Source organism: Leuciscus leuciscus, assembly GCF_965113295.1.
Source record: "Leuciscus leuciscus genome assembly, chromosome: 2".
NCBI classification, from domain to species: Eukaryota; Metazoa; Chordata; class Actinopteri; order Cypriniformes; family Leuciscidae; genus Leuciscus; species Leuciscus leuciscus.
Window position 1 is genome coordinate 46,284,940 of NC_138726.1, and position 21,444 is coordinate 46,306,383.

At 38.4% G+C, this 21,444-nt stretch overlaps 1 protein-coding gene across 2 annotated transcripts in view; it reads left to right on the forward strand.

Moving 5' to 3' along the window:
- The window catches only part of pcsk6 (proprotein convertase subtilisin/kexin type 6), a 77,285-nt gene that overhangs the window by 28,188 nt on the left and 27,653 nt on the right, over positions 1-21,444 (forward strand). For both annotated transcript variants that reach the window (XM_082154302.1, XM_082154303.1), the window contains 3 exons: positions 3,595-3,698; positions 4,324-4,441; positions 20,651-20,839. In XM_082154302.1, the coding sequence (XP_082010428.1) occupies positions 3,595-3,698; positions 4,324-4,441; positions 20,651-20,839 (411 nt within the window). The remainder of the gene's footprint in view (positions 1-3,594; positions 3,699-4,323; positions 4,442-20,650; positions 20,840-21,444) is intronic.

Below are 21,444 nucleotides of genomic sequence, written 5' to 3' on the forward strand. Positions count from 1 at the left end.
CAAGAGCAAAGCTGGCTTGAAAGACACCAGCTTTAGGGAAATATTTACCAGGGGCTCAAAAGGAAATTGAGACAGAGCCTCCAGCACCATGGAGAGGTCCCATTCATGGACCGTTCTTCTGATGACTGGCAAAGAGCGACGGGCACCCTTCATAAATCTGCGGATTAGAGGATGCTGCCCAACCGTTGAGCTCTCAAAACCCACATGACAAGAAGAAATCGCTGCCAGGTAGACCTTAATCGTGGAAAAAGACCTGCCCTTATCCATAAGGTCTTGAAGAAAACACAAAATATCAGGAACTGCGCACTGATATGATGTGAGTCCACACCCATCACACCACCCTTCGAACACTTGCCACTTACAGCCATATAAGGACCGTGTAGAAACGTCCCTGGCATTCTGTATAGTAGGAACCACACGCAGGGGAAGCCCTAGTGCGCTTAAGTTCGTCCTCTCATGGACCAGGCCCAGAGAGCCATCCTGTCCGGATGGGTGTGATAAATCTCCCCGTTGCCTTAGACAACAGGTCTGTGTGGGGGGGAGGTGCCACGGCTGGGCGTATAACAAAGGGATTAGCTCCGCCAGCCACGGTGCTTTGAGCCACCTGGGTGCTATCAGAATGATAGACAGGCACTTCTCTCTCACCCTGGCCAGTGTGGGAATTATCAGGCACAGGGGAGGAAAAGCACATAGCAGCACTCTGGGCCATGGGTGGGCCAGTGCGTCCACCCCGAGGGTCGCGTCCACGTCCTTTAGCTAGAAGAATATAGGACAATGGGTGTTTTTGCGCAAGGCGAATAGATCTACGGTTGCCTGTCTGAATCTCATCCATATCATATCCGCTATCAGAGGGTGGAGGTGCCAATCTCCATAGAGTGAGTTCCCCCTTGATAGAAGGTCCACGCCTCTGTTCAGAAAGCCTGGAACAGGAGTTGCGTGTAACAACTGGAAAAATCGCCTGTTCTACACCAAAAGGTTGTAAGCTAGAGCGTGAAGTTTCAACGAGTGCACGCCGCCTTGGCGGTATATATATGCCACAGCTGTGGTATTGTCGCAGCGTACGAGCACATGATGTCCCTGCAGTCGAGGCAGAAAATAATTCAGAGCTTTCCAAATGGTCAGAAGCTCTAAATAATTTATGTGCGTTGAACGTAATTTGCTCAGCCACAAACTGTTCAGCGTTCTGCCCTCCTGGGTGGCACCCCAGCCTGTTAAGGACGCATCTGTTGTCACAACTTTCCGCAACATAATCGTCCCTAAAGGGGTTCCCTGTGCGTAAAAGTCTGCGCTCTTCCAGTGGCGCAGAGCTGCCGTGCAGATGCGCGTCACTGTTACAGAGCGGCAAAGATCGCATAACGGGCTGAAATGTAGTGACAAAATCCATTTCATGAACGCTCTCTGCAGCTTGAGGCAAGTTAAAAATTGCACTTTCGCCCCCTCTCTGATCGGCAACAGGCAGATCATTAGAAAAATCTTGAAAGAGACGTGCTCGCATGGAGACTGAGTTCAGCCCCAAGCCCAGGAAGATCACACTCTGGCTGGGTGTAAAATTGCTTTTGTTCACATTCACCCTGAACCCGAGAGTGTGCGCAAGCACACGGCAGGTGTCCTGCAACTGAAACTGTCCTGAAACTTCCTTTCTCCTTCGATTCGGCTATTATAAGCCAATCGTCTATGTATGTCAAAATCCGCAGACCTGACATTCTCAGGGGAGTTAAGCCTGCTTCCGCACATAGACAGAGACTCCTTGGGCTTAATAAGAGGACCATGAATTTGTAACATATGCCTTGATGGGCGAAACGAAGAAACTTCCTGTTTGGCGGATAAATGCTTATGTGGAAAAAAGCATCCTTCAGATCGACCGATTTGAATCAGTCGTTCCGTTTTATGGCGTGGGTGAGCGAGCCATGAGTTAACATTCTGAAATTGTATTTCCTCAAATGTTTGTTTAACACTCGGAGGTCCAAAATGGGGCGGAGAGAACCGTCCTTCTTTGGAACCAGGAAATAATGAGAATAAAATGTGTTTTATCTAATTGTATCTATATACTATATCAGAATAATATCTGATTTATCAGATTGGGGGGCACCACCTGAATCGCACCCTTGTTCAGAAGGGAGGAGATTTCTTCTTTCAGAACGTTAGCGGCGCTCTCCTCCATGTGTGAAGAGAGAATGCCGTTGAAATGCGGGGGTTTAATTACAAACTGCAGCCTGTAGCCCTGCATTATCGGGGTAACTGTAAGTCGGTTTCCCAAAGGGCTTAGCAGAGGGTGGGTTGCTCTGTCGTGGCGGTTTTTTGTTGCGGGGCCTTTCCTTGCCCTGATGGAAGTTACGTCCTGAGACAGGGGGGTTAGGCAAACGTGCAGGGGGTACCTGGCGTGGAGCCGCCTTCCTGGGAAGGCATAACTTGAAGGCCTCGTCTTTTTCTTGTCGTCACATCGTTGCTGCATCAATGCGACGGCGGGGCCCGCGATGCGCCTCTTCTCACTGTCAGGGAGGCCCGACAGGTTCAGCCAGAGCGCGCGCTCTCCCACCACAGAAAGCGCCATGGAGCGCCCGCAGGTTTGGACGGCCTGACAAGCATTATGGGGGACGAGGTCATTAACAGTAAGTATCTCCTTCCACAGCGCGTGAGGGGGATCCCTTGTCCAACTGTTGGCCTAAGTCATCCAAAATCAGTCATCAAGGGGGATCACCCATGCCGAGAGACGCAAGACCATGTTTGAGATCGAGCGGGTCGCTCCAGTTGTGCCTCATGTGCTTCGCGCATGCTGGGAGGACGGGGTAGAGTTGTTTCCTCAGACCGGGAGGGGGTCCCAGCACTTTCCCGTCATAAATGTCCCTTTCCGGTGGCACTCTGTGGAGCCGGCCACTCAATGTTGCTGTCTGTCTTGCCAGACTTGGTGCAATTGGATGCTTCTGCAGATGTCAGGTACGGATGCCCTTCCCATAGGTGGATCTCGAACATGAGATGATGAAAGAGAACCAGATACTGACAATCAAAAGGTGATAATCAAAGGCCTGGATCTTGCCAACATTTTCGTCTTCTAGCAGGAGCAGAGACTCATAAAGACTCATGTATTGATCATTTTCCAGTGTCTGTCTAAATAGGTTAAAAGTTTGGATGTCATATTTGACTACTTTATTATTTGAAGCTCATATAAACAGTGTCACTCAAACTGCATATTTTCACATACATAATATTAATCGACTTCATCCTGCTCTCTCAGTGATGAGTATTCATGGAACTTGCATCCTCAGGATGTGAGAAATAGTGAAAGTCTTCTTGTTTTTAAGTCTTGTCTTGGATGCATTTGTTACGTTCTGCATGGATGCATAGATTCCCCCCCTTCTTTGTAAAGTGCTTTGAGTACCCAGAAAAGCGCTATATAAATGTAACAAATTAATTATTATTAAAATAAATTGAAAGAGTGTCCCAAAAACCCCTACAAACAGAGCCTCACAGATGGAAAGCAAAACAAAATTTTCAAATAAAATGAAATAGCTGTTGTTCTACAGAGGACATTTTTAATAAAGCAATAAAACTCAAAAGGCTTAAGTTCTCTCTTTTCTTTAACAATTTATTTTTCAGTCCTCTGATAACATGGAGAGATGTCCAGCATCTCCTTGTAAAGACGTCGAGACAGGCTCACCTGAAAGCTAGTGACTGGAAAACCAATGCTGCTGGACATAAAGGTAAAAGCCTCAAATTTATATTCTGTATTTTTACTATTTCAAATGTAAATGTGTGGTGTGTAGTATCATTTATTTTGTTAGCCACAATCGAGTAATAAAGTGGACTCATGATCAGTTTGATTTTAGATGGTTTTGACACAAGCGTGAGACATGCTGTACTGTATGTCCAAATGCATAGTCATTTAATGGAACTCTTTATTTTATATACTCTATACTACTTTATTTTTGTGGAATAGAACATCAAACCATGTGTTTGAATGCATGAGAGGGATTTGCAAATCTACACAGCAAAACAAATATTTTTCTATATTCATTCATTTTCATTTTCTTTCTATATATATTGTGTATGTATGTGTGTGTGTGGATGTATGTATGTATGTATGTATATATATATATATATATATATATATATATATATATATATATATATATATATATATATATATATATATATATATATATTGTGTAAGCATAAATCACACAAAATTTTGTTAAATTTTATTAAATCAAGAAAAATATGTGTGCCAGTAGTAAGAAAATTAAACTTAATTCAAGATATATTCCCTAGTATAACCTGGTTAATAATGTGTATGTTTGTTGTTGTATTTGTGTGTTTGGCTACTAGTCAGTCATCTGTATGGCTTTGGTTTGGTGGATGCTGAGGCCATGGTGGTGGAAGCCAAGAAGTGGAGAAATGTTCCTCCTCAGCACACCTGCACCAAGACCTCAGACCGCAGAACCCGGTGAGGAGAGATTCACTTTTTCTTTCACACTGGCAAATAGAACTCACTTCTGCACAATAATGTATCTCTGTAGAGGTGGGTGGCATTACTGGCATAACTAAAATCTTCAATTACAGTATGAGCAATTTTATGTCATACTAACGGTATGGCAATATGTACAGTTTTTACTTTTTTTTTTAAAGACAATAAATGCTGCTCTTTTGAACTTTCTTTTCATCAAAAATACTGAAAAAGATGTTTCACCGTTTCCACAAAAAAATTAAGTATCACAACATTGATAATAATAAATAATATTTCTTGAGCAGCAAATCAGCATATTAGAATGATTTCTGAAGGATCATGTGACACTGAAGACTGGAGCAATGATGCTGAAAATTCAGCTTTGCATCTCAGCAATAAATTACATTTTAAAATGTATTAAAACAGAACACACTTCTTTTAATTTGTAATACTATTTTGTAATATTACTGTTTTTTTCTGTATTTTTTATCAAATAAAAACAGCCTTTGTTGAGCATAAGAGACTTCCTGACCCCAGACTAAATGCTCATTCTGGTAATGCCTAATTGTTGGTAATTCAATTTAATTAAATACAAATGAAAGGTGCTTCATCTCATTTGATTGTTTTCTCTTTCAGTTTAAAATGTAATGGCCACAAACCCAAAGATGATTATTCATAACAAATGAACAAGTCTCAGATTCTTTAATAAAAGACTCAACATTATGAAACTGATATACCCATTCCAGCTAGTCTCATATCATTCATTGAAAAAAACCAAAAAAACAGTCTACTGATCCTTTTCCAGACACCCTATTCTCAAACTTGACCCATCTCTGCAACAAATCCTGCTTTTTCATTTATAAGCAATATCCTAATGGGAATAATTAGAGGCATTTATTATGATCAGGAGGTCAGTGGTGGTAACTGGAGCTTGTCTAAGCTTTATTAGCTCATAACATGACTTACTGCTCCGTTTTGACCTCAGAGAGGAACGACGTCTCACGCTGGTTTCATGAGCATTGTACAATCAGCAGACATGTTGAGATAGTCCACTTGAGCGCCATGAATCACTTACACATTCAGTACAACACTTCAAATCTCAATTTAAATCCCTGCGATATGACCTGTAAGAGGTCTGAATTACTGAGATATTTTGGCAAACCTCAAGGCTTTATAACAAAGTGACCGCATTTCCAGGAATATCAAAATTTTTCCAGCGCCACTGTGCTGTTGGATATTAAGCAGATGCTCCCTGCATACAAAGGAAGTAAAAGTTTTCTGCAAAACTTTACCCTTTCGAACGGTCAAACTTGATCCAATGCTATTTCTTTGTCTGTTTAGGGGAGGAACTAACAGTAAGTAGTGACTCTACGAAGCCCCTTAAGATGGGAGGAAAATTATATTTCAATGCTTTTGCATTCACTTTTTAAAAATAGTGTTTGTGTTATATAAGTTTGTTGGGGTTGGTCTTGGGCATAAAAATTCCGGGCTGAAAATGGGTCCCACAGATTACTTGTGACTGCGAAGGCGAAAGTGAAAAGAGAGCGAGCATTCAAAGGTGATTTCAATACCCCGTATATAGGTAGTGCCTCCCTGATGTCCACAAGTTATAGGCCTATAGAAAGAGTATGCGTGATCGTGAATTCAGAGTTCATGTACCAATGTAAAAATGTCCTCTCTGTGACATCCCTACACAACTTCAGTGTGGCTAGCAATTATTTGTTTACATGATTTACGTGACCAGTGTTTACTTTAAATTGTGTGTAGCTTTTTGTATCGTGGCAAAGTACAGTTTTAAAGAAGCATCTACAATAGTGCACTTTGTACATTATTGAGCTTAAGCATAGTTATTTTATTTGCATGAACCGTTTTCTGCTGTCTTGGATCGTTGTATTATTTCAAGCAAACACAACAGTGTCACATTGACACAACAGCATCTCCGTGTCAACACAAAAACAGTTTACATTCCAGCCGAGCGGGAATGCGTCGGTTCAAGTGTCCTATAGCATTTGAGTTTGAATACTCGACTGTTCTGTGTGGCCTAATTTAAACTGTGATATCTCATATGGGCACGTCCAACTACTGATTTATATTGAAAGGGATTTTCCATTCTTTCATATCTGGCCTCAGAGGATGTGCTGTCACTGTATTGAAAGGCAGATTATTATGGTGATCTGTTGAAGGGCATGATGAAACATTGTGACCTTAAAGCTTTATACTGTTTTCTTTTAGTGGTGATAATTTAAGGCCTGCATTTTCTCCTGTCTTTCTGCATTGCGTATTTTCTTTAAAGGTCCCATATTGTCAAAACTGAAATTTCCTGGCTTTTTTCTAGGGGCTATGAATCTACCATATAGGTTTCAAAACACTCAATCCACATTCCACAGACAAATGCCCACAGCCTGCATAAAGTAGCTGTGCCTTTTCACGAGCCGTTGTGACTTCCGTATAAATGTGATGTCAGAACTACACAGTCACCGCCTTCAGACCCACCCCAAGCACTGCCCACTGTCAGGAAACTACACAGGCTTCCGGACAACATTAATATAATAGAACAGTGGCTAATGTTTATTTATTCAGAAATACCACAGCAATTTAGTTCGACCTTAACCGTCTGTTCTGCACATTTCACAAGTGACTGCTTCGTCAATCAGGCACAGTTCAATGCCGGTTTTTCAAAGAAGCTACTCCTCAAAGATGCTGCACTCCCTACAGTTCATAGTTTTACAAGTTTACCTTAGGCGTCAATTGCAGCATGTTCTCGTATTCTGTGGGCATCCTTGCAGATTTACCACAAGTACACCTTTTACAGAAAAAAGTAACATTGTAAAAGAAATTGTAGCACGTCAACTTACTGTATCAGTAGGAAAGCAATAGTTACATAGCTTACTGCATTCTGTGTCTTTCTGCTAACGTTACATATTATAAAGCAGTTAAGTGTTTCAAAATCAGTGCATAACTAGCTATGAACGTACATATTTTGGAGATTTAAATCGTATTTGACAAAACAAAGTCTGAGTTTGTTTGATGTAATGGTAATTATAATACTCTTACAATAACGGCAAAAGTATGGAGGTGGTTGTTTGTCTCCCATCGTCGCAGTTGAGTCCGGCTCGAACATATAAGGCCGGATAACATTTCCCTCAGCAATGTCCATCATTACAGGTGTTTTATTACAGGTGTAATATTAATTAGACAGGCCAAAATCGAGGCAGAGCTCCTGAGAAAGGAGCTTTAAAAATATATTGGGATGGTTTTTGGTACTTATACCGCAAACATATATTCTTAAGGACATCATGACCCAAAATAAAACTTCAGAAAGGTGTACAATATGGAACCGTACTTTAATAACTGTTGTAAATTTTATAATGGTTATCAGGAGTATGCCATCTCTATCACCTGCTTGTACAAACTTGATTATTCGTGAAATCTAATTTAAATAAGATGGGGGTGGATCACATTTACAATCCAAATGGTAATTAATTTGCACGCAGTTTGACCCCAAAGTGCCGCTATAAACTGCTTAATCAGCTGATTTAATGTTTGTGGAAGTGTTGAGAGTGTGTCTGTATCTGCATGTCGTTGGTAAGATGTTTTTTTAATGAATTTTATGCTATTTTTAAAGAATGCTCACCAAGGCTTGATCAGATATACAGTAAAAACCATAATATTGTGAAATATTACAATTGAAATGAACGGTTTTCTATTTTAAAGGGGGGTTTTCTTTCGATATGTAATTTATTTCTGTGATGCAAAGCTGAATTTTCAGCATCATTACTCCAGTCTTCAGTGTCACAGTGAACGCTGATTTGCTGCTCAAGAAACATTTCTTATTATTATCAATGTTGAAAACTAAACTAAGCTTTTGCAGTGGTTAATCAGTGCATTAATCTTGTCTTCTGTCAGCTGTGTACTAGAATCAACACATTTAAAATTGCATTCAAACTAGGACAGTCATTGACGCATTTATGCTCATTCTGATGCACATCTTTAATCCATTGTGTCAATAACATCATCTGTCCTCTGTCAAGGACGTCACATGGCTTGATTACTCTTCCTCTGTGTCCGGGTCCACGTAATTTGTGATGTGTGTTGAAAGAAATCGATTGTCAAAATGAAGCAGCGGCTATTGATCGTCTCTTGGCCTCGTGTCTGAGCCAACTGATTGAATTAAAGAACTGTCAGCACATCTCTCAATAAACTCTTTAGACATGTCAAGAATGTAGACATTTGTCAAGAATCACCCGGGTTGGACAGGTAGTTGTTTTTAACTGCTGGTTTGGTTGATAACAGAAAGGATTTAGGGAGTTCATGATCCCCAACCTCCGGTGTGTAAAAATGCATTGCTATATTACTATTATATTTATAATGCCTGAAGACGTTATGAACGACATGAATTTTAAGTTTATCTGAGTTCCACTGAACTGAACATTATTTAGGGTTAAACATTGGTGCTTTGACATCATAGGCTACTGCTTTGAAACAACTTGAGTGTGAGTAAATAATGGCAATTTTAACTTCAGAATTTGATTTAAAGTTGTCATGAAACAGAAGTTGCGACAGTCTTTTCTTCCCTATTGTGACACATATCAGAGAGAAATGGCAGAGAAAAAAGTGTAATAATTCTGATGAAATATATGTAATTTACATGACAACGGCGTTTGGGGGCCTCAAAATGCAAAATTTAGTTTGAACATAAAAGGCTAAAAAGTTTTTGAAATTTTCAGTGCATGTCTGTGTGAGTGCAAGCTGTTGAAGCTCCGCCCTCTGTGCCGGGAGCAGCAGCTCATTTGCATGTAAAGGAACAGAAACAAACCGGTGCGTTTTTGCTCACCCTCAAAAAGTGACAACTTTAACATGCTATATAAAAATATCTGTGGGGTATTTTGAGCTAGAACTTCACATACACACTCTGGGGACATCCAAGACTTATTTTACATCTAATGAAAAGGGCATTATATCTGTTATGAATGCTCCGAGACACGAAGATTGATCCAAACGCAGCTTTATTAAATAAGGGTAATCCAAACTCGTAATCCAGTAAACAGGCAGTGGTCAAGGCAGGCAGCAATAAACAGAGTCCAATAAACAATCCAGATAGGGGCAGGCAGAACAGAGTCAGAAACGATAAACAGTCCAGGGTCAAAAACAGAAAACAAACATGGGAAAACCGCTCAGAAATGCAGACTAACAGTACAACAAGACTTCGCGATGAGTGAATGTGAAAACCAGGTATTTATGGTGTGAGTGAAACAAGGTGATGAGAAACAGGTGAAAGAGATGAGTGCTGATGAGTCCGGGCTGTGCGTTATGGGAAATGTAGTGTTTGAAGGAGTGATCACAGTCTAGTGTGGAGTGGCCTCTGGTGGCTCTCGAAGGCACTCCAGCTGGTGACCGTTACAATATCACCCCTTTAATTAGAATAACTTCCCCTCCCTCTTGGAGCGACATCTCTTCTCTAATGGCGTGTTTACTGATACAAGGGCAGGATGACCTGTCACAACTGTTCATTTTGTAAGCAATTTTTTTTACTTAGTCTCAGGGTACGTTTATGACAACAATGTACTAAAAACTGAAACGATTTTCCTTTCCTTTGAAACAACATTGTCAAAATGATTCCTGTTCACACGGATCTGAAAATGACTAAAAACGCTGTATTATGCTGACAAACCAGGAGTTGGCGATGTCACTTTTGTAAAGAAAAACTATGCGCCTATAGACTGAACACATAATACGCATGCACATGACATTACCGTTTTCACAAATTCACGTTTTTGTAGTTTACACAGAGACGATATCACACTTTGAAACCCATTTTCAAAAGTCAGAAAATGGAGAGACTCAAGAAGAAGTGACAACACGTAGACAACATTTCTGAATGGTTAGTTGGTGAATTTATGTAGCTTATGTGTAGTTATCGTTAGGGATGCACCGATACCATTTTTTCAGAATCGATCCGATCCGATACCAAAAATTCTGAGTATCGGCCGATACCGATCCGATACCGATACCAGTGCAGTTTTTTTTTTTTTTTTATCAAGTAGAATTTCTAAAACTCTGTGTTGAACTGATAATCACTATTTTGTGTGTTAAACACAATCTACTTAATACAGACAACTTCATTATAAAGGAAAACAACAACAACAAAAAATATATGATCATAATCTGACATAAATGCTATTATAAACTAGATTAGTGGATAATTCAGCAGTAAAATTTAGTCTAGGAAAATCACGAGTACACAATAATTGTATAAAATTGAACATTTTGTGAAAAAAACGTTTAGTGGGGAACAAATTAGAGATATTAAGTATAACACTAAATCTGGTAAAACTTTGCACATTGCTCTTTGTATTGTTGTAAAATACATTCATGAAAAACAAGATGACAAAAATCAAAAATATAAATTATTGTATATAGCCTACTATAAATTATTTTTAAAAAGACATTTTGTAAATGTATAGCACAGCTGTTTAATGAGGTAGCAACATATGATAGATAGGACAGAACAAGAACGGCTATTAATAATCTTTCATTGTGTCACTGTATTATGATATGAAAGGCTCCAATACAGTGCGGCACAAAGCGCTTATGCGCATCCCGAGCGCTGAATGATGCGCTTGAAGCAACACGAGTCACAGCGCGCAGCGCGTCGAGTCCGCATTGAAAAGTTTAAAGCACAAAGAAAATACATATTGATGCGTAGTGTATTATACCGTATCTATCTATGCAATAGTTTATTCAGCATTTTCTTTTAACAGTAAATTTCAGTAACTGTGCGCGTGAAGAACAAATAGTGCTCTGACTTTACTCCAGTGTTGTGATCTAACAGACACCCGGTAGAAAGTAACATGATTAAGGTACAGCAATAAAGTCCAGCAAGATAAAGTTGTTTAATGCGAAACCATAGACCTCTATCTACAGATCAAGTATAATAATAGTAACATTGAATCATCTTGGAGAGAGTTTCATCGTGTTAACAGTCGTAACCGAATGCGACGCGCTGTTTGAATGCTGAATGAAGAATGATTGACAGCCGCAGCGGAGGGAAACGTTTACGTGAGCTTCAATTTAACGACTTAAATATTAAGTTCTATCTCACATTATACTATATAATGGCTTCAGAACACTTATATTGTGCACGAAAACTTATGGTGCTTTATAATGTTTGTGTGCGTTTTGTGGGGCTTAACAATAACACTGAATAGTATACGCACAATATCGGATTTGGATCGGCCTCGTCTGACCGATACCCGATCCGCCAAAAATGGCAGTATCGGATCGGTGCATCCCTAGTTATCGTCTAGTCATTGATTAGCATATTCTGTCTTGATAATCTGTAAATTGCTTTCCCGGGGGTGGGTTTCTATAAATTTTAGGGTTAGTGATGTCACTAACTGGGGAGGAATGTCATGTAGTCCCTACCAGCCGTTTGTTGTAGTCCTTAAAAAGCAATTTCTTTAAAAGAAAATACTCCTTTTGCTTTGAACTTTGAGCGTTGTAACTTTGCAGATGTTGTTTATTCTCAAACAGCAACATTACACACTAACTAAAGTTAGAAAAGTGAAATCGTATTCAACCACCCCTTTAAAGATAACCAAGTACATGATTTTTTTTTTTAAGTGCACTGCTAAATAATTTATAATAAAAACTGCAATATTATTAAAAAAAAAATTGTCAATTTTGATGTCATGGCGACTTTAAAAAAGCTGTTCATTCACCTCGTCACTCATCTGTCTTTTTCTATTTACCAGAATGCATTTGTGCTGAATACAGTTGAACAGAGTAGACCTGTAAAAACAGGCTAGATGACTTTATAACTATAAATAGTCTCTGTTTTAAAGGTAGGCAGAAGTGTGGTAGGTTCAAATATTTGGGTTAGACTAGGAGTGTCCAGATGACCATGATAAAAATCCAGGACAGGTCAGAATTGAGAAGTGCACATTCAAATTCAAATCATGTGAATTACGCTACTTTTTAGTGCAAAACAATTAGACAATTGAAATACAGCACAGATTTCTAAAAGTCAGCATGCTGTTAGAGAGTTTAGGGTTAGTTGAAATTAATCTGCCAGATGGCAGCATTTAAAGGGCACCTATTATGACTCTTTTCACAAGATGTAAAATAAGTCTCTGATGTCCCCAGAGTATGTATGTGAAGTTTTAGCTCAAAATACCCAACAGATAATTTTTTACAGCATGTTTAAAGCAGCACTCAGTAACTTCGGGACTTCTTCGCTGTATTCTCGCTTTTTGCTCGCAGGTTTCTCTCTAGAGCTCCCCCCACAGCTTCGGAATAGATATTTGACAACACTGTTGTAAAAACTCGTTGTTGATTCTCAGACACCAGAGGCTATAGATCAACGACATCAAAGCAGATGGGACGTTCTTTAAAACGTCTTCTTCATTCGGGTTCGGACAGCGTGAGGGAGCGCAATAATGACAGAATTTTAGCAGATTTCTTTTGGCCGTAAAGCAATTGTTTACATCGCGAGACCTGATATCACGCGAGACCTCCTGACGCAGCGGCCGGCGGCCCGGCGGCTCAAAGTTGCAAGTGCGTATTTTCTGCTCACGGGCACCAGGGGGGTGCGAAACGACCACCATTCAACCCGAAATAAGTAATATAACCATTCCAATGACTCCGAAGCTGTTCAGTTAAGGTAAAAAAAGTTACTTAGTTCACCTTTAAATTGTCATTTTTTGGGCCTCAGAAAAACGCACTGTTTTAGTGTGTATCCCTTTAAATGCAAATTTACTGCTGTTGCCGGCCCAGGGGGCGGAGCTTCATGAGCTCGCGCTCAGAGCCAGGACAATCTCATCTGATGGTATCAGAACAGAAAATCTCAGTAGCGTGTTCATTTTGACTCGGAATCGGACAATAATGCCCACAGCACCAGAGAATATATGCTGTATGGAGATAGAACAGGTATAGTTTAGTTTAATTATGGTTATAATTTACTTGTCATCTGCTTTTATCCACTATTAATACATGCCTGCTGTAGCAGACCCTGTCCGAATGATGACCAAAATATACTGGTGAGTTCAGTGAAGTTTATTGTACATCACACAAAAGATGAAGCGTTAGTTTTACTCCAGAGAATCACAGTAAGAGCTGAATAAACACAGTATAAGAAGCGAGCATTAAAGTCTTATCCATAAACTGTCTCTCTCTCCCTTTCATTATCAACAACATACACAGCGAAGTACACAAAACACTCGTTACAACTAACAGTAAACAAATATAAACACACCTTTTCAGTGGGTGCTAAATAAACTGGTAAACCTTATATCCGTAAAATGACTCGATGAGCTGTCATAAAGAGCGCGCTCTCACTTTCATTTCTGCCGTGGTCAGTAACGTTAGTCCTGTCGCTCCGGAGACCGTAAGCTGGATCACAAACAGTTGGTACAGATCCATCCTCGAGTAACAACGAGAGTAAATGACGACTGCTATGTTCATTCTTACATCCAACAACAACACACCTCAATCGCTTAGGAGACATTCTTGTCTACAGCTGCTCAAGTGTCGAACAATGGCGGACTGTGTCCAGCTCACTCAGGGCGGGTCTATGCTCAAACTGCAGTGTCACTCAACAGTCGTGGGAGGGGCCTGTGCAATTCTACGTCACATTGCATAGAATCTTAGAACAGCTCATTCTGAGACAGTGCTTATGATTTATTGAGATTGTAAAAAAAACACTGGGTGGATTTTTATCATTCTAGGGTGGTTTTGCTCACACACTGCCAATACACATTTATGTGCAAACACCATGTAAAAGTGAATTTTGCATAATAGGTGCCCTTTAAAACATAAGCATGTGTTATACTCTATCAGGAAAATGAGCCAATGTTGGACAGAATTTTGAATGCACAGAAGCAACATAAATGTGCTTGCAAAGACTGTGTAAAAGCAATAATCTAGTGTTTTAGGATAGTAATCTGGTATTAGTTTTCTTGTGACTATGCCATAGACTGATTAATAATATTTAAAAATCATGCATTTTATTTGTTTTAGATTAAAACTGTGATTCTGATTCCATTGAACTAAAAATGGAAAACATTATATGCTTTTTAGACGTTCATTTACACGACAACAGTGTTTTTGGAGCCTGAAAACTACTGCCAACTACTGGCCTAGCATGCATAATAAAGCTTTTTAGTCGTTTACGCGAATCAGTGTGATCAGGGACCATCTGGTTGACGTCTGTATGGAAAAACTTTACTATTTTTAGTACATTGTTGTTGTGTAAACATACCCTGAAAAAGAGTTCACACTGAAAGTGAAAATGCAAATCAACACAATAAGAAAACAGCTAATAATGATTGTGTAGATCAGCATTTCACTTGCGGTGATTAATTAGTGCCTTAATCTTGTCGTCTGTCAGCTGCATGTACACTAGAATCAACAGACAGATTTCTAATAGTGAGCATAGAGTTAGAAGGTTTAAGATGGTTGAAATTAATCTGTCAAATGGCAGCTAATAAAATTTGTGCATATATTTCTTCAAAACTAAAATGCAGAGGAGGAAACAGCAGATGTAGTGTACGTACTGTTCTGTTAACGGGTCAAAGAACTACAGTCCACCCACTCTTATTAACTTGAAAGGAATAGTTCACCCTAAAATTTCAACTGCAATCATTTACACTCTCCCTTATGTCTTTTCAAACTTGAATGGCTTTTTTTCTTCTTCTGTGGAACACCAGAGGAGAAGTTTAGCAGAGTCTCCATTAAATCTCCATTAAAGATTTGCATACAATATGTGCACTACATTCTAAACCTTCATATGAGAATTTTTGTGAGCAATCAAACTAAAACTAAGGATAATATTGACGTTATGTAACTTTACCAGGATGAGATGTGGCTTGTAAATTCTGGACATCTGGTCACCGTAGTGTAAACACAATAAAAGAACATTGTTGTTTTAGCCAGTACATTTCTCATGTCAGCTAAATAGGATTTCAACAATAGTTGTTTTTTCTGTTCACTTTTTCTTTTGGGGTTTGATCAATGAGCTTGATAAAGAATAAATGAAAAGTCCACCCTCATTAAATTGTGTTTGTGTTGTAAAGATGTCATCCTTTTTGTTTGCGGCTGTTTCTCGGAGAGCGTCGCCCCTATGGCAGCAGTTGTGATGTAAAAGGACAAACAAGGTGTAGAGTAAAACATTGTCCTGTCTAACACATTTTTAGCTTCCCCACATCTATTCCCTGAAATCCAGTTATTAAATTAATCAAATGCAAAATATCCGTTGTTTTATTGCGGTTAGCATTTTATTTTATTTTATTTTTTTATTTAGCTTTAATTTATATTTAATTTAGTTTTTAGTAAGTTTTTAGTAATATTAATACTTCAACTTAAATTAAATTTATCAACTGCAACTTCAATTTATTTAATTTCAATGTGTTCCCAAGGCTAACTTTTACATTTTCAATTAAGTTTTTAAGTTTAAATATTTTATTTGAAGATTAAATATTTTTTATTTCATTTTATTCCAACTTTATTTCAATTAACGAAAACTATTATTAATAGTTTTAGTTTTAGTTAACAATTACAACACTGTACAGCGTGACTTCACAAAATATATTTTTAAAATACAAAATGTACATTTCTAATGTTAAAATACATTTTGGCAAAAGGTAAAAATATAAAAATCATTTTATATTTTATATTTTTAATTATCTTAGATTATATGTTGACAGCTGACACACATTTTTAGCTCCCCACATCTATCCCCTAAAACAGAGGTCTTCAATCCTGCTCCTGGAGCGCCACTGTCCTGCAGAGTTTAGTTCCAACCTGCTTCAGCACACCTGCCTTTGAATACTCAAGCGATTCTGAAGTGCTTGATGAGCTGATTCAGGTGTGTTTGATTAGGGTTGGAACTAAACTTTGCAGGACAGTGGCCCTCCAGGAGCAGGATTGAAGACCTCTGCCCTAAAATATGGTTATTGATTTTGTGCCTCGTAGCACTGAATAGCAAATTTCATTGAAGGGAATCATGAGATTGATTTTTGCATTCAAATTGATTTGCTGATGAAGGATGCAGAGCGAAAATCCAGGATCACGATGTCCACCCCAGTCCCTTGTTGAACTGGCTCTCTTTTTAAACCATCAAATCTTTAATTCGTCTACTGCTTCAAAACACATAGAGTCTGTGTGCAGTGTTGTCTGTGTGCATGACTGCTGCGTTCATCGAAATTGATCATAGATTGGGATTTATATATAGCATCTCACGCTCGGATGGCTATCGAGACAGAATTAGCTGGTGCTTTGGCCATGCTTAGAATTTCGTTTGATGGAGCTGCCATCTACCGATTTACAGTCTCATTCCTTTGGCTCTATGAAGTGAAAAATGTAATGACTGTATGCCATAAATGATCAGAGTTTGTGAGGGTTATGTTACAATTACAAATTACTTAAAAAGTACCACAATATGAAAGTAATGTAATCTGATTACATTTGGATTCCTCCAAGTGACGTGACGTGTAGCCATGTAGTATGGTGTCCCATACACGGAATTTGTGTTCTGCATTTCTCTCATCCAAGTGCACACCCACACACAGCAGTGAGCAATGAACACACACACAGTGAACACACACCCAGAAAAGAGTCTCCGATGCTGTTCACGTGAGCACCACTACGCATGCTTCACATTACAATTATTCTAATTCTCAGTGTTAATCATGATGATATGTTAACATATTACACTGAAGTAGGCTGCTTTTAAATTAGCATTTATCTTATGAGCTTATGAGTTTATTATCATATATACAGCGTTACTTTTGGACGTTTGTTGCGTTTTACCGTGAAATGAGGGTTCCGTGTCTTTATCAAAATCAGCACATTAATGATTTATCTCTCGTCAACCTGTGACCTACTCGCTATTAATTGGAATGTTTTTTTTTTATTACTTGGCCCCCCGACCCACGGATTATCCGCAGAATCCAAGGATATAACTGAGATCCGTGCTTCACTACTGACAATATAGCGTTATTATGTCAAAATAAAAATTTATTTAGTTTTAAGTTAAACTGTTGTAATAGGTTTTTACTATAAAAAAAAAAGGGGGGGGGGGGGGGGGGGTTCTTGATGTAACTGTAACAAATAACAGACAGCAGATTTTTGCATCCGGATTACGTAACGCCGTTACATGTATTCTGTTACTCCCCAACAATGGTGCTGCGCTTGATGATTAGATGGTTTGCTTACACTTTTCTCTCGGACGAGTTGTCCGGTCGAACCAATTATTATTGCTTTATATGCAGGAATCTTGGTGTCCATTTTTTTCCATTTATAATAAATGCTGTAAACAGCCAGTGTTATTTCAGTATTAATAATATATTTATTTTTAATTGTCATTTATTTTTATATTTCCATTTTACGTTTTAATTTTAAGTGCCTAAATAGTAATTTAGATCTTTTGTTTCTATTTAGCCATAATTTGTTATTTTTTTACTTTTAGCTATTTTAAAACTTCTACTTAAATTTGTTTCAGTTAGTTGCCACGGCAACATTGCATTTTTTTTCTAATAATTATAGTTTTATAAATAGCTATTACATTTATATATAGTTTTAGTTAATACTATACAGAACTGTACAGCATGACTTAATTAAATATATTTTTTAAAACTGTAAATAAATTGTTTAACTATATATTACAAAATGTATTTCTAAGGTTAAAAATAATTTAGGGTAAATTCTAAAAATAATTGTACACACACACACACACACACACACACACACACACACACACACACACACACACACACACACACACACACACACACACACACACATGCACATGCACATGCACATGTGTGTATTTAAAGATTTATCTGAACCCAGGGAAATGCCTGGTCTCCACATGGATGCTGTTTCCCCCCAGGTTTCAGCTCGGGGGGAAGCTTGAAGTTCCCCTCAAATTTCACCACAAGCCGTCATGTTACAGTAAATTGAAGGGACACAGCCTTCCATTTTAAGCACATTTTCCTTTGAATGTCATTCAGAAGATTGAAACGAGGCTATAGCGCAATCTCCACCTAGAGTATTTCTGGGTGATACTGCTACTGAACCTGTGCTAAATAATGGCTCAGACCTCAAGTGACTAATTTTGTTGCCATCTGTGCGGTGTTGTTTATCAGCAGAACCATAAAACGGCACAGTTGCTATAATAAAACTGTTGAAACGGTGTTGCTCCCAAGAAAAAAAAGGCTTTAATAAACAAAATGAGCTTCCGGACTGACCGAAAAGATGATCCTGCAGCTTAATGAGCCACGAAACGGAACTGTGAATGACAATTTGTGTTGTTTTTATTCTTCTTTTTTTCACACTTTTAAGGGGAAGGATATGTGTAATACAGATCCTCTGATGCTTACTATGTGATTTAAATGATTTAGGTTGAAATAAACGGATCAGGTCAGGCCATTTAAAATTTCTCTATTGCTTTTTTCATCTTAACGATCCACATTAGTTGTGTGATGCTCTAGCTGCACAAAGGATTATGAAAAGTGTAGTTTAGTCATATAAACCTGTCACTTCTTAAACTAGTAGTCACAAAATGCACAGAAACCAAATTAGTACAGTGTTAACTGAGATTAAAATTGATAATTAGGATATTGTGGTAGTGTTTATGACCTGACATGACTTCATTATAGCAGTGACACTTTGTTCACAGGAAGAGTGTAAATCCTACTGCAAAAGATGTAAATAAAGTCATGTGATTTTTGACAATGGCTCAAAGGAGGCAGGACTTTCCCAGAAGGCCACTTGTCCTCAGAACACACTGCTCGGTCTTAAGTTCAGTCATTAATCATGTTAAGAGGCATTTTGTCTCTGTCGTTGCATAATGTGAGTCTCTTTACCCCATAATACTTGAGGACAGCCGGGAAAACCGGGAGTTTTTCCCTTTTAAAACAAGTGGTTACACAAAGCAGCCGTCATTTACGTCACACAAGAAATACACTAAAATGCATTTTCTACTTTGAAAGTGGATGTTGAGTTTCATTGCTAAACTATAAATGAACAAAAATGCACCATCAAAGTATCAAGTAGCTACATTAGAGCTCATTTGGTGCAAAAGTTGTAAGGACTATGTTTATGGTACGTTTATGGTATTATTTGACCTTTTCGACAGAATAAATTACCATTCACTTTTTATTTTATGCTCTCATTTTAAAAAATATTAGCGTCTGCCCTTCACATATGATATCAGGTTTTTAAAAGCCTTTTTAAAAATCAATCAATTATCCAGTTTATTGTTTATCATTTAACCTGTCAGTTAACTAAATATATATTTTAACTAAATATATATGCACATGTTCTAGGGCTGTCACTTTTGTGAAAAAATCCTGTTAGATTTTTGAGACACAAGTGTTCATTTTCCATGTCTAAAGACGTTTCCATTTTAAACGCCAAATATAGGCAAATCCACGGACAACTAACAGGCATTTGGACGAACGTAAAGAGGGCGCTTGAGACGCGCACAAGTCAGCAATATTTCTGATGATTTATTGGCATGAACTTTCGTGCACAATGACAAACAGGAGTGCAACATTCTCGAAAAACAATAAGCGTGGACTACCATAACATCAATGAAAAACATTACTGCAGGCTTCAACATGGCTGTGTTTACGATTAGAAATGTCAAACAAATTTCGCCCCCTGAGGCGATTGTAGCCCGTAGCCCTAATCTCTCTCTGTATGCATAAAACTGTCTGAATACCGGCAGAATTCACATCTTTGTAGTAAAAAGAGACACAGAAGTATAATTTGCTGTTATGTGTGTTTGTCAGAGCCTGCAGTTGCTGTGTGACGCGCGTTCGCTGCGGGCGTATCGTGATGAGCTGTACACGCTCCGAGAGAAGGCCGTTAAAATCGATTCCCTATTTTCGTTTTCGAAACTTGTGTTGGTTGGTCTGATCGATTGTGCAATCGATTTTTTAACGTAAAGTGACAGCCCTAACATGTTCATGCGCCTTTTCTCAGTGATTAAATTCTTTTCAGATTTCTTCTATCCACTTTTGGTTGATATCAGATTTCTAAAAGCTTTGTAGAATCTTTTAAAAATCAGTTACCATTTATACTATATTGTCAAATATAACCTGACAGTTTTTAATCTTCATTTTCGTATTTTCACTCATGATTAATTCAGATCTGTGTTTTAGATTCTGACCTGTTCTCCACTGACTCCCTTGGGTCCTCTTGCAGGTACATTCGAGCAGATCAGAAACTGAACGCCAGCATGTCGACCACAGGTTGCAGCGAACAGGCCGATCAGCATGTGGTGTTCCTGGAGCATGTGGTGGTGCGAGTCCTCATCGTCCACCCTCGCAGAGGAGACCTGGAGATCAACCTCATATCACCCTCAGGGACGCGATCACAGCTACTGGGTCAGAGGTGATGCTCACTTATGACGAAACACTCTAAAACATGTATATACAGCTGAATTGATAATTTTAGTCCAAGTCAAGCATCACTATTTTGTCCTTTTTGCCACTTTTTATTGACTGGTTTGTGGAGAGGACAGGAAATTATGGAAAATTTTGATATTTTACATAATCCACCAAACACCGGGCCTTTAGCAGTGCTAAGTAGATTGCTTACAAATTGTAGTCGTTTACTGATTCCAAATTACATGACAAAAGTTGTAGTTAGTAACGTAATGCATTACCGTACATTTACACATTTAGGGTAATATAATCTGACTACTTTTTGATTTAGGTTCAAAATAACTCGTTTCACATTGATTTGAATTGGATAATCTTGTACCATATTGATATAAAAATACAAAGAGAAACAAAATATATTCCATTCTTTGTTATCAGCTACATGAAGTACATTAATACATTACGTCAGGGTTTCCCCAGACTGGGGTTCGTGATGGAACTGCTGGGGGTTTGTGAGTTCAATGAAAAGCTATTAAGTAATTAAATGATAAAAATGTAAAATTAAGCGAAATAATTTTAAAATCAAATTAAAAACGCTTAATAAAAAGAAAACAT